Raw genomic sequence first — 14917 nt, forward strand, 5'->3', positions numbered from 1 at the left:
TACTGAAAACACAAAATAAATCACAAACCCTACAACTATGAATATAAAACATGTAGGCTTTGTTTGGGAGTTTGGAGGGGAGGGGAGGGGAGGGTTTTGGAAAAAAGGAAGGAGCAAGTGGAAGAAATAGAAGACATTGGGAGGAGAGGGCTTCGGAGGTTAATTTTTTACTCATAATAAAAAATCCTCCTCATTTGGAGGGACTCAAAAATTGCATTGGGGGAGGGTTTTGGGGGGTTATGGAGGGTTTATATGAATTTTTCAAATTCAATCTATGTTATTATAATATTCTTAAAATTAAAAGTATATTAGTCATAAGTATTAGTTTATCATTCTCTAAAAAACTGTTCTTTCAAAAAATGTGAATTTTTTGTCCAGTTTTCTATATATTTCCAACCCCCCAAAGCCATCCCTCATTCCCCTCCAAACTCCTAAACAATGCCGTAGGGAATCCTATAGTTACTAGTTAGAGATCGATAGGAGAAAGATTTAGAAGTAAATCTACCCCTCTATTTGTGTGTTTGCAAATAAGAGAGCAATTAGAAATGTGCACACAATCATTAGTATCAATAACAGTTCCATTCCAAATGCAAAACAAAAATATTTTTGCTTTTATTTTATTTTATGTTCATATTTTAACTGACCACAAAAGTATAGGTTGATGTCTATCAACTTGATCTAAGTGAAGTTTTTTTTTTTAAAGACAAATGTTAAAAATTAATTGTTAGATTAATATTTACTCATTCGTCCGAATTTGAACGTAAGACCTCCAATTTTTTTAACACTTCGTTGAAACCAGTTGATCTACAGGTGTAGTGAATCCTAAGGATGGCATGTTATTAAAGTGAAATCTCAGCTAATATGTTCCAAATTGTCACTATTCTCAATTTATAAGTAGTCATTTAATCACTTTCATCGGTTTATAAACTTGAGAGATATGACCAATTAGGTTCATGAATTTGTTGGACGTTGATAAATTTGATTTGAAATTAAGAAATTGATAAAATGTCTCTAAAAGTATAAATTATTGCTCATTTTAGTTCATATGTCACCTTCTGCTACTAATTCTCTCAATTAATCAAAAATTAAGGAACATGTGATATGTAAAGGTCCAACTTCAATTCTATTTGACATAGGGAATGTATGTCTCACCTCTTGAAAATTCATATTTCCAAAAAAAGAAAGTCTTCATTGTTTAAACTAATTAGAAATGGACTGATTTGGAAGCAATGGTATGGTGGGGTCACCTTTAACCTTTTAGCTAACATGCATTGCCTTATTGCCTGTTTCTAGACAAGTCATGTATGCATAATGCACCTTTTTAGGTGTTCTTGATTTTGTCTTGGAGAAATATTTTGTCTACATTCTTTCAATCTGATTATACAAGACCTTTTTAACTAGTTATTCTTCAATTTAATGGTCTTTCATGTTTTTTTTATTCAAGATCTGGTTGAACGGCAAAATTAATTAATAACCAATCTCTGCACAAGACGAACAGTGACTATTAAGATATAAATAACAAAATAAAGGACGATGTATGTAGGCGGAACACTCAAAATAAAACTCATACATCTCGTACATCCAAAACCCCATTAAAGACAATGCTCAATCGAGGGCTACCGTCAAATCAGTTAAGGACTAATTACTGTCGCGGCGCATAGCTGTCGCTGGCGAAACAATTTTTTTGATTGCACCGAAAAATAAACTTAGGAGCACCGGGTCGGCCCTAGAGTCCATGGCTATTCATTAAAATTAGGAGTGTTTCTAGCATTTCTCTTTAAGTTAAAATCAATGGATATAATGATAAATAACCTAAACCAGTAACAGTGACAATGAAATTTCATTAAGTAAGACAGCTAGAAAATTTAAGGGAAATTCATAATGGTATTGTTTAACTGATACAAGATTTCTGGTCCTCAATCAAGGACCATTTTCCTTTCCTTTATTCTCAAAAGGACAAATATCAGCATCTTATCATTCAATCTGAGTTGATTTCAACTTCATGCTCACAGACATGACTTGGTCATCATGGTGGAGACTGCATGGCTGCTATACACATCATCAATAAATTCATCAAAACAACATTAATCACTGTAGCAACATGGTACATGCCATAACATAACCAAAATCCTATTTGACTGAAATTAGAATGAGTGACACTAAAGCTGAAGAATAGCATGAAAATTGATTTGGATTCTCTGCAATTAGGAAATCTGCATTCAAGTAATGAGCGGTGTCTTATCAAGATGAATAAACACGTTTCGAATTGGTATTTTGAATTCAATTTACAAAGTCGGAACATGAGTTGTTGGATCGAAATCTAATGGTCTAGATTGTGTAACTGCGACAAATGTGTGATTCCCTAATTGCAGGGGTTCCGGATACATAAAATGTATTCATTAACCCTCGAATTCTAGATAGGCTATTGTATTATTTAAACTTAGACTATATACATATTTTATAGAATTGACTGTTGGATTGAAAGTTTATACCCATATAGATCATCACTATAAATTTTCAAGTAAATTTGAAATCGTTTGATATTTTTATTGAGGTGCGACAAGATTAATGTCTTAAAGCTTTCATTAAACAACGTTAATATTCATGTTTCTATGGTATATCGAATAATTTCATATTATGTAAAAATGATTTGTATGATATAAACTTTCAATGTAACGTTGGTGCACCCAAATACTAGTGTGCACAAATGTGCAAAAAGAGTGTGAAAGAGAAAGACAGAAACCTGAAAATCCTTGTTTCTTCAAATCATCGTCATCATCTAAGCAACAACTTGATGTTTGTACTTAGTCTCGAGGGTTTTCGATGTCTTATATCGATAATATAGAAACTGCATCAAAATCTAAAACTGAAGTTAAGGTAGACAGATTTCTTCCAGCACCCCTTCTACTATGAATCAGTAACAATCTCGTAATGTATCTTCCTTTTTCCTTTGGGTTTGAAATTTCAAATTTTAGAGTATAACATGTTTTTTCATTTAATTTTCTAGCCAAAAATTTCTTTAAATAAATAACAATTTTCATCAATAACTATCTTCGTGCGTTCATACAAACGAAAGTGACCTGTGTGAATGCACGAGTATCTTAGTAGTAAATAAGAAAAGGATACAAAAGAATCAAGAATGGAACATCCTCCTGATTCGACAAGCCATGGAAGATTTGGACCAAGTTTTGACCAATCCAAGCTGCTTACAAGTATGCTACATGAAACAAAAATTCATGTCTTGTTGAATATGTTGATTGACATAGAAGTCACATATTGAGACATTAAAGATGATATAACTAGAAGCATACCTTGCTACATAAGTAGTATTCCCAATTAAAGCAAAGAGAAACATTAGAGGATTCACACCCTACATGTAATGAAAAAGATTAAAATTCAGCTCATAGAACTAATTAAATGGTAGTTTTTTTAGGATTAAAAAAAAGTGATTTCGGCATTAAGTAATTTTTAAGAAAAACAAAAGTTATCGTGTTCCTTTATCATAACGAAAATCACTTTTTTATAATCAAAAGTTCTCTATTATAATCATGTCTCAATTTTTTTTACTTTGTTTTATAATAAAAAAGAAAAGAACTTATAAATAATCACATCTTGCAATGATTGGAGTCCCTCACCTCAAAGTTACCTTTTCTGATCTGCAAAATTGACGAAAATTATAGTCAAGTCGATATTGAACTATATAAAGAGAACAAGACAAACAAAGTCATGCTCAACACACATATGATCAACTAACTTATATTAGAAGATTTAAAATTTTCAAGTATGCACTAAATAGCATATCGCGCAATTATAACGATTTATTCAAATTTCGCTACGCTACTTGAGAAAACTGGTTTTGTTTATTGATTTCTATAACAAGCGTTCCAAGTTCTTCGCAATGCAGATTATGTGAGAGTGAGACAAGAATCTTAATCAGAAGAATTTCTGATCTAAAGTTCAAGAAAATATAACTTACATTTAAACAAATTTGAGGAAGTCTTCCACCCATATATATAACTGCCATTGCCCAACCAAGGTAAGTTCCAATGCTATGGTATGCTTCCACGCCATGATCCGACAACTGCTGGCCACTAACCTGAAATTTAAGAAACAATAATGGCATGATGGTTAAAACTATAATCTTTCTAACAACATTTTCATCTACCTAGCCGAAAAATATTCGGAAATACTGAAACCAATGTTTTGGAATTCTTTCAAGTGTGTAACAAAATTGTGATTTGTATTAAGTTACCTGCAAAAGCTTTCTTCCAACATATATCACAAATTCTTTTCTTGGTTTTGAGACCACTGAATGGATTCGCGTATCCGGTGAATGAAGCAGATTCAAGGCACCTAGAAAAGTTAACGTTGACACCTGAACAAGATAGAAGTGTTTAGATTTCCATTATAGCACTATTGTCATATTTATAGTGTTGTGAATCTGTCGTGGATCACGAAAAATAGCGGTTTGTTCATATTCTGCTATGCAATAGTATCATAGCCACTATTTGGCAACATTTTGAACTAAATTGTGTATTGAGGAACAAAAGCGATTTGTTAAGTTCCGCTGCGCTATAGCTGCTATTTTACAACATTGCATAGTTATGGAAGACAGTGGGAATAGAAAAGTTTACCAAACATAGAGTGTTCTTCATCTTTAAAGATGGTGCGGATTTTGTGAAGACAGATGGAACAAGCAAAGGCTCTTCTATAGGGTCCAAAATAAGAGAAGATGACATTCTTTGGGCTAATTCTGATTTCGGAGTATGACTCTTTGATAGATATCTTGCTGACCTAATGAAATCAAAAGAGAAGAGTTTTGAGAACTTTGAAAAACAAATTATAGTTAAGTCGGAGATTGAACTGGTGAGACCATCGGATCATGGTTCAGTTGGCTCCGTCACTATAACCATGGTTAAACGAGAAGTCTAATAAAATTTAGCATAAAATTTCAATGAAAAGGATTAATTACTGGTAGTATGATTGTGTTCCAACATGACTCTTTTGAGCCGGAAAAGGAATTGGTGAGCTCAAACCAATGGCTGTTCTTTGATCAGCAGCATTTCCATTCTCAACTCCGTTATTGCTTTCGCCATCATCTATTGGTGGGTCAATCTGATCACGACACAGTACATGGAATTACAAATAAAACAAAATAATGATCTTAATAGTAATTGCATATATATCCTAATAATAGGAAAGGAGGTAAGTGAAGATTTGTTTAATTAAATCAGCGTTATAAATTGTAGATCGCGAAAAATAGCGGTTTGCTCAAATTCCACTATGCAACAGTGCTATAGCGCCGCTATAGCCTCTATTTGACAACATTTTGTAGTTAACAGTGTATCACAAAACAATAGAAACTAATTCAAATTCTGCTATTCTATAGCAATATAGCCGCTATTTCAACATCACTGCATTAAATCTATGATATCATATATAGATATTTCTATCGTGATATAGTAATTTCGATATCCAAACATATCACAGTATGTCGAAAATTCCACAGGCAAAATGAAGTATCAGAGTTTTTACCTTGAACTGTCCCTTGTACTTAAGTTTGGGATATATGTGTCCATAGTAAGTGGCTTGTAAACAAAGGGTAAGTGTTATCAACGTATACAACTGCACAAGAATTCAGAAGTTAGATGAAATTATTTACGACGTCTTAGAACACCTCAATCTTTGGCTAGAGTCTTACCACTGCAGTATATAGCTGAGTCGGTAGCTGCAAAAACAAGAAATAAAGTCATCAAACTTAGTACATACACCCTTATGAGTGTCACAAATTAATATCAGCGTTGTTAATCGAAGAAAAATGGCATCATCGTAGAAAATAGTGGAATGTTTAAAGTCTGCAACGCTAAAGTACTATAGCACCGCTATAACGGCTATTTGACTAAACTTTGTGATAAATACGCGGAACAATAGTGATGTGTTCGAATAGCGCTATAGCGTCAACACTGGTTTAAATGTACAGTGATATGAATGTTTATAGGTTAATCTTAGAAAATCTTCCAGACACGATAGAAACACTCACAGTTGCAGGTTCCAGTAAGCATCCAAAGAGGTTGAACAAGTCTCTGCAAAATAAAATAATTGAATCAAATGTTCAATGTATGTGTTTGGAACTCCAAGCATACATAACAAAATCAGGAAAAACGTAAATCAAAACGCTGACACTAAATACAGATGAAACAACTATATATAAAGTGTAAGCCAAATGAGTCAAGTTGGCTATATGGATCAATCAATGATTACTAGGTTCTTTCACAAATCACTAATTTTCCGCAATACGGGATTCGGTACAAACTGCTGTCAAATAGAGGCTATAGCGGCGCTATAGCACTGTTGTATAACGGAATGTGAACAAACCACTGTTTTCCGTGACCCACGATTGACAACATTTAACAATCACTATCTTAGTATTTTTCATATCACTTGGTAGAATTTGTTTAAAATCAGAACGAGTTTAACGAAGCTCATAAGTGTAGCTTCCGACAAAATCAAAGGAGCACACCATGATTCTGCCAAACTCACCGCGAATCCAAAAATGCACTTAGTGAACACTATCAAGAGATGTTAAAGTTCCAAAAACAACAACAGAACACACACAAATCAAAACAGGAACAGCTTATGATTAAAATTAAACTACATTAGAATAACTTAAAATTTAAAACAAGAACTTAATTTACCCGATTATCCATGTCAGCAAGAAAGTAACAGACAAACCATGAGAAGATTTTTCTCTGTAATTTGTGATTAACTGAGGTATCTCAGCAATCATCCAAACAATGACACTAATTACACCTAATGTAATAGAAGCTGTCTTTGCATCACTTCTCATAACCATTTGAACCAATTGCAAACAATGTTGGTTTCCAAGACACAATGATGTGGAATGACCAATGACTCCGCCCATTGTGTCAAAGAATTGGTATCTACAAAATCATCAAGAGTAAAAAAATCAGTTGCCGAATCTCTTATGAAAATGATATATAGTATTAGTACATCAAAAGATGTGAGATTCCAAAGACATTGCATAAGAAGACAAATGTGAAAAGTATATAAAAAAACAAGTATATCCTAATCATAATGTCTATAATGCTGGAAAGGACCAATATAAAAATAAAGGAAGTTGAGTTTACCAACTTTACTTTTACAAAGTTTATATATTATAAAAGTTTATGTCTATCGTCGGCTAACACATGTCGAATTGCTATTTGTATCAAAATCCTTTTTGGCGTCATTCTATTTTAGGTATTCGCAGAAATCCCTCAAATGGAATGAAGTAAAGTTGAATATAATAAAGTTGTTCCATGTCATTCAATCCAAATATGCAGCTCTCCGACCAAATGTCAACCATGTCAGACATTTGATCGGAGCGCATTGTGCTTAGAAGATCCGAAGAGGAAAATCAATACCATTAAACTTTAAATTAACCAAGCATAATTGAAACGTTCAATGATTCTATACCACTCTATCTCTTTCAATCAATCAATCCAAAGTGAAAATATTAATAGGAAAAGTGTGTAAATTCAGCTACATAAGATGAAATTGTTAATCTAATATGATTAAAATATCAATGGTTATATTATAATATCCACATTTTTCTCCTTTTCTAGAATTTCCAGCCAAAAGGGCAAATAGAAAATCATAACTTTGATTACAATGAAAAATACTAAAGGACTAACACAAAATCCATAATAATGAGAATGTATATAGTCCAAAACCAAGACTCAAAAAGAATGTTCGCTCTAATTCTAGGGTTTGGACCAAGCAGACAACTTATTTAGACAGCTCCGTTAGTGAACTAAGGGACACATAAGAAATACCAACCACGAGGTCTAGGGTTCAATTCAAACCCTAAAAACTAACAAGGAGCTCTTTGGTAAACCAAAAACACTAAACCCTAAACATATTAACATTTGTCTATAAAAAAATATAAACAATTCTAGGGTTTGAGGCAAGAAGCATGTGACTCTTGATCGTGACAAAAACTAAGCAAATATATCGTGATGGTTGTTGAATGCATGCAAAAAGAAAAGAAAAAAATGTTTACCACTGACAAAAAATGAGTGCAGTTTTGGACTCAAATGTAACGTTTCAATCGGAAGAGAAAAAGAAAGAATGAGAAATGTGTATATATTTTGACTATAAAGTAGGAGAAATATACTCACATCATATAAATGTTGACTGCCTCACTAACTAGTAACGTCTCATTCGCATGAAATTTAGAATTTAGGTGTATTAGTTTTGGAAAATGCTACTTCTCAAGAAAAATAGCTTCAAGAATTTTTCAAGACACAGTTGGCAAATTTTAATTGGATGATTTATTTGTCTACTTCCTATTTTCCAGCCACACCTCCTTGAATTGTGGCAAATAATGCATTGTGATTGACTACTCTTTATTCTTGAAGAATTCTTGATGTTATTTTTCTAGAGATATAGTATTGCTCATTAGTTTTTGAAAACAAAGTTTTGTTTTTTTTTTTTTCACACAAAGATTATGTAACAGACCTAAATTCCAATTTTGTTTTGAAGGGGACCTACATTCCATTTGGTCCATGTGCATTGTATTTTTACAAGAAAAAAACAAAAAATTCTATCAACAAAAAATAAAACAGATCAAATTCAACACTAATTTTTGTGAATTAACGGATCAAATTCAACATTTTTTAATGCCTGAATAATTGCAGGCTCTCCTTTTAATTCACAACTCAATTGAATTGGACTAAACCAATTTTGTTTGAAGGACGGGTCTAAACCAATTTATAGTTCATCAAGTTCGTATGGTTTGGATTTCGAAAAATAAATCACAAAAACTAAATCAAACTTAATATTTATTTAGGAAAAATGCTAAAGAGTGCCCTTAGGGCATTGGTTAAGAGGACAAACTTATAAATGTTGTATTGAAAAATAGTGAAAAGGGATAGATTTGACTTTTTAAAAGTTAAAAAATTGTCGAATTCAATGCAAACTTACTATTTTTAATTTCTTTAATTAGTGTCTTTGGAGCACTGGTTAGCATAACCCTATTTTTTAATGCTTTGTATTAATTTCTATGGAATTCCAAACCGACCAGTTATACCCTAAGAGCGTGTTTGGATCGAGGGTTTAGGAGAGGAAAGGAGGGGAGGGCTCACTTTTTTGTTTTAAATTATGAACATTGTAAAATGTTTTTTTTTTAATAAATTAAGTGTTTTTGATGTATTATATGATCATTTATCATGTTGTTAATTCAATTTTCTAAAAATCATTTTATAATATCCGTAATTTAAAAAAAAAAAAGTCATCCCCTCTCTTCCCCTCCTAAACACTCCACCCAATCACAACCTAACCAAAATGAATATTCATTTTCTTCCAAAGACTCCAAGTGATCAATCCAAAATTAATAATTAATTGGTTTTGATATTAGGCACAACCACACTGCATGATTATAAAAATAAAAGTCAATTTGATTTTATTCATTGTCCGTTTGGCACACCACACAAGCCAATGGGCACTCAACTATTTTTTCTACGTAAATTTGGTATATTCAGTAAACATTAATCACTTCTAAAACATGGATTGAAAACTTGCTCCATTCTTAACGTGGATGGTAGTTGTTTAGGTAATTCCATCGTAGCGGAATTTGAAGGCTTTCTTCGACTGAGCATTGGATTTCAGGTTTCTTAGGTTATGTTGTAGGCACATATCCTTCTTGCCGAGCTTCATGTTATTTACTGTGGGTTGTTTAAAAACTTTCAAGAAGTTATCTAATTCCCTCCATTGTGTTCAAATCCTTAAGGAGAGCCAACCCCCAAATTTATTAAGCATGCTACGTTGATTCAATACATCAAGGATCTCCTCAACCTTAACTGGTTAGGTTTCATTGATTACGCGATACGGGAAGGAAACAAATCAACAATTGTGCTCATTTTCTAGCTAAGCTGCTTGGTGCTTCTTCTACTTTAGAGTTTGTAGTTCACACCTCTTCTCAGACAGGCTTATTAAACCTCCTTATTGCAAACTCTATAGAAACCTGATTTCGTAGACTTTAGTCGTTCTTGTGTATTTTTTTCCTTTGTTTTTCATAGCTTTGTAAACAAACAAAAAAAAACAAGGGTCGAATGCAAGGTGTAATCTATACTATATATAAAGAAAACTACCCCTTTCAGCACACTTTTGGGTTGTAATTTTCTTTCCAAAAACACCCTTAATTTTTAAATACAAATAGTCAATTATAAAATAACACGTGGATTAATAAGCAATGTCACTAATCGTCACCGTTAACTTTCTTTTACCACCGTTAACAACAGATCAAACTCACAAAACGTTTAAAAATTATATTTGCATTCTGTATGTCTCTTCTCATGAATTCAAATCGATCCAGGATTCATCATAGTACCCTCTGATCACATCTCATAACCTCTAAAAAATTAGAAAGTTCCAAGGCTCACGAACTTGATTAATACTTCTAAAGCACCATTGAATGGAATATCTTTAAGGCCAACTTCATGAATTGAATATCTTTCTGTTTTATCCTTCGAGCAATTTACTTTCCGCCAACATTACAATTCAAGCTTTGTTTTTACTTTTTTTTGTTAGAAGAATGAATGAATCAGAATTTGAGAAAATCAAAGTTGAACAATAATCACTTATGAAAAAAAATAATACAAAGTTTATGTTTTTTCCTGCTTTATTTCTCACGAGTCTATGAGTTTTTTTAATTTTTTTTAAACAAAAATATTAGCCGATGAGGATTGGACTATAAATCCTCTAAAAAAAATTAGTAACAAACGTGAGCAAAAAATATTGTTAAAGATTGGACTTTAAATCCTCTAAAAAAAGATTAGTAACAAACATGAGCAAAAAATAATGTTAAAGATTAGACTATAAATCCACTAATAAAAGATTAGTAACAAACGTGAGCAAAAAAAAAGATTAGTAACAAACTAAGCAAAAAATAATGTTAAAAATTGGACTTTAAATCATCTGATAAAAATATTAGTAACAAACGTGAGCAAAATATTATGATTCAAAATCTTTTAGAAAAAGATTTGTTAGCACTATATTAAATGGACTATAAATCCTTTAAAAAAAGATTAGTAACAAACATGATTAAAAAATATTGCTAAATATTGGACTTTAAATCCTCTAAAAAAATATTAGTAACAAACATGAGCAAAAAATAATGTTAAATATTAGACTTTAAATCCTCTAATAAAAGATTAGTAACAAACGTGAGCAAAAAAAAAAAAAGATTAGTAACAAACATGAGAAAAAAATAATGTTAAAAATTGGACTTTAAATCCTCTGATAAAAATATTAGTAATAAACGTGAGCAAAATATTATGATTCAAAATCCTTTAGAAAAAGATTTGTTAGCACTATATTAAAAATATTAATAAGTAGGGTTCTCACAGTTCATAGTTCGTTCCCGCATTGTTTAGTTTTTCTCAACCTCTCTCCGCCCTCTGCATCAAAATTCAGAATTAACCTGTAAGTTTTTTTTTTCTTTTCATGTTACAACTAATCAAAGTTGATTAATTTTATGGATTATTTGACTTTGTTGGTTTATAAGTGATTATGATTCAAATTATTTACGATTAATTTTAAGAATGATTTCACTTTGCTGGTTTATAATTGCTTATACAAACTATGATAGTGTGCTTTTTTTTTTTTTTAACCTATAAGCACACCTTTGGGTTGGACTTTTCTTTCCCAAAATACCCTTAATTTTAAATACAAATAGCCAATTATAAAATAATACGTGGATTAGTAATCCATGTCACTAATCATCACCGTTAACCCTCTTTTACCTCTGTTAACCAAAGATCAAACTCACAAAAAAACTAGCACAAAACAACAACTCATGTTACTTTTTTATCAGCCGCTTTTATGTTGTACATCTGTGTTGTTCCCCTCAATACAACCGACGACAAAGATTGTCAAGTATTTTCATATCCCTTCCACAAAAAACAGTATTCCATATTATTTTATTGATATAAATTACTCATCCTTAGTCTTTGATCAATTGTAACAAACGTGAGTAAAAAATAATGGAAAAGATTGGGCTTTAAATCCTCTAAAAAAAAAAGATTAGTAACAAACGTGAGCAAAAAATAATGTTAAATATAGAAATTTAAATCCTCTAAAAAAAATTAGTAACAAACGTGAACAAAACATATTGCTAAAGATTGGACTTTATAAAAAAGATTAGTAATAGACGTGAGCAAAAAATATTGTTGAAGATTAGACAATAAATTCTCTAAAAAAAAGATTAGTAACAAACGTGAGCAAAAAATAATGTTAAAGATTGGACTTTAAATCCTCTAAAAAAAGATTAGTAACAAACGTGAGAAAAAAATAATGTTAAAGATTGAACTTTAAATACTCTAAAAAAAATATTAGTAACAAATGTGAGCAAAAAATAATGTTAAAGATTGAACTTTAAATCCTCTGGAAAAAAATATTAGTAACAAAAGTGAGCAAAATATTATGTTAAAGATTGGACTTTAATTCCTCTAAAAAATATTAGTAACAAATGTGAGCAAAAATTAATGTTAAAGGGCAGACCATTCCCAATGTCGGAATCTATCTTCCACGGCATGTTTTCAGTCATAGTCAATTATATGTAGCTTTATCAAGAAAAGTTTCTCAAAATTCAACAAAAGTTCTCATTAATGAAGGGAAAATAGAAGGAGAAGATGAAGACTTTACGAAAAATATAGTTTTTAAAGATATTCTTTTATCGCAATCATAACAATATTTCTTTTACATAAAATGTCATTTATACATTTATGTTATGATGTTACTAATTACTATTAGAATAAACAATAAAAGATCATTATTTTTTCTTTATTTTATATGCAGACAAACTAAAATATGTTGAGTTCATAAATAATTGTTATATAACTTGACAATATTTTGTTTATAAATCAATATATCAATAATTTCCATTAATATTTAAAAATTTAAAAAATTTAATCAAAATTATACAAACAAACATAATAAAATAATCACATGCGTTAGCGCAGTAGAAAGAGCGGACAGACGGGCACCATAATGCCCGTCTTTCCGCTAGTTAAGATAGGTTACTTCCACTTCTAAGTCAAGGAAATTTTATTGGAATTAAAGAGTCATCGCCATTTTTTTAACGGTATCCATCTTTGAACAAAATATTTGAGAAGATCAAATATTGCTAAACCAAACAAAACTAGAATTATGATTAATAGTCGATCCCAAAAAACCCATAGTTGAATAACATTAGTTTTATAAACTTTAAAAACTATACCCATCATACTTCAACAAGCATTGGGAGGACAGCATTGAATGCATGGCAACAATGACAAGAGGTTCATAAACAACCCTCACCACCGGTTGTGCAACACGGGCAGAACATAGTACAAGGTAACAACTCAGTTTGGAAGAAACCAAGCGAGACGTGGTTGAAGTGCAATGTGGATGCCGCGTTCCATGACCGTAACCATATTACAACTTTTGCGTGTTGTGTTAGAGACTCCCGCGGGCAATTTATTCGGGCACAAACGAAATGGCAGCGGACAAATATGACAGTTTTGGAGGGGGAGGTAGTGGCCTTACTCGAGACCCTTCATTTTGCGGGTGCAAACAGGTGGGACCGGGTTGCCTTCCAGTCCGATTCATCTACTCTAGTGCAAGCTCTACCGTCTCCGGGCCATGGTAATTCGGAATTCTATGCTATTGTTTCTAGTATTATTTATCAATTATCTTTACATTCCAACTTCGATGTGAAGTTTGTTAGGAGACAAACGAACATGGTTGCTCAAACTTTAGCTAGGGCGCGCGTGTTCTTGAGCTAGTCACCGTATTTTTTATTCTTATCCTTTTTTTATTGAAAATTGGTTGATTAATGATAATAGTTAATTTTGTCTCGGTCAAAAAAAAAAAAACTATAGCGTCCGAGTTGGACAAAATATTTTCCTCTTATCAAGTTTGTATAAGCTAGCGGAGGAGAATCAAACATAAAACTTAGAGTGATTACACGTTATATAGTAACAAGTTTGTTGAAAATTAAGTGTAGGTCCATCTTTAGTTAAGTTGTTGTCTAATTATCTCAAGCATCACAACATGATAAGATTTTAACTAAAAGATATTATAAGATAGTGACAAAATAGACTTGTTATATTTTCTTAGCTTATCAACTCATGGTCAAGAAAAAAGTTGAAAATTATCAACTCATGGTCAAGAAAAAAGTTGAAAATTAAATGTGTTCCATTTGTTTTTTGATTTTTCTACGAAGACAGGGTTGTATTTGTTGGTATCCAAGGAGTTGTTGTAATTCATTTCCCGCGATTTTTTTGAAACGACGGTAAGAAAAATGATCGTGGTTGTGTGACCAAGAATTACCTTTCAACTAGTGTCAAAGTTTTTAATGACGTCAAAGTTTTTAATGACAATTGGTTAATCAATACTCCCTCCGTTTCAAAATACATGTCCATTTTTTGCAACATGCACTATTCACTTGACTTACTTTGACCATATTTTTTAAGTAATCTATAAATACAAATATTAGCATGTAAGATGTTGTTTGATTTGTCTCGATAAATATTTTCAAAATATTAAATTTTTATAATTTTTTACTTTAGATAATTAAAGATATTAACAGTCAAAATTGTGCATTGGCATGTGTGAAGTGATTGACTTGGACATGTATTTTGAAACGGAGGGAGTATTTTTTTTCTTTATAGTGGAAAAGACAAATAATCATTAAAATTAAAACACACGTACAATAGGAGAGACCGAGGTTCGAAGTCCTCGTGAGCTTAACTCAGTTGGTATGGACAATGCAAAATATATGTAAGGTACGAGGTTCAAACCTCGGCCACCACAAAAAAAAAGACCGAGGTTCGAACCTCAATCATTTTTTTTTGTTGACAAATTCGAACCTCAA

General features: G+C 31.6%; 1 protein-coding gene across 2 annotated transcripts; it reads right to left on the reverse strand.

Annotated features, from left to right (window-relative positions):
* Positions 1 to 1821: 1821 nt before the first annotated feature.
* On the reverse strand, positions 1822 to 7677 carry LOC146913481 (vacuolar histidine transporter YPQ3-like). Of its 2 annotated transcripts, none has more exons than XM_085716696.1 (13): positions 6696 to 7677; positions 6041 to 6083; positions 5702 to 5728; positions 5536 to 5625; positions 4973 to 5115; positions 4635 to 4794; positions 4253 to 4375; positions 3977 to 4096; positions 3636 to 3656; positions 3312 to 3370; positions 3127 to 3217; positions 2744 to 2860; positions 1822 to 2046 (listed from the first exon to the last, which is right to left on the reverse strand). In XM_085716696.1, exons 1-12 carry the CDS (start codon positions 6920 to 6922, stop codon positions 2780 to 2782), a joined length of 1185 nt encoding a protein of 394 aa, XP_085572822.1. In that variant the 5' UTR covers positions 6923 to 7677; the 3' UTR covers positions 1822 to 2046; positions 2744 to 2779. The 2 variants fall into 2 exon arrangements, with proteins under 2 accessions (XP_085572822.1, XP_085572823.1); XM_085716697.1 differs by having other exon boundaries at positions 1822 to 2049; positions 6696 to 7130.
* Between the last annotated feature and the right edge of the window lie 7240 nt (positions 7678 to 14917).

This window comes from Medicago sativa, chromosome 6 (genome assembly GCF_051527215.1).
Source record: "Medicago sativa cultivar Bolivia chromosome 6, Bolivia_mono, whole genome shotgun sequence".
NCBI classification, from domain to species: Eukaryota; Viridiplantae; Streptophyta; class Magnoliopsida; order Fabales; family Fabaceae; genus Medicago; species Medicago sativa.

What these genes read in the sequence shown, in the direction of transcription:
- LOC146913481 (XM_085716696.1), bottom strand. Translation starts at nt 6,922, where the DNA reads ATGGGCGGAGTCATTGGTCATTCCACATCATTGTGTCTTGGAAACCAA. An exon ending in TTGCTGACATGGATAATCGG is followed by an intron (nt 6,084 to 6,695) that starts GTAAATTAAGTT and finishes TTTATTTTGCAG; the next exon opens with AGACTTGTTCAACCTCTTTG. An exon ending in CTCAGCTATATACTGCAGTG is followed by an intron (nt 5,626 to 5,701) that starts GTAAGACTCTAG and finishes ATTCTTGTGCAG; the next exon opens with TTGTATACGTTGATAACACT.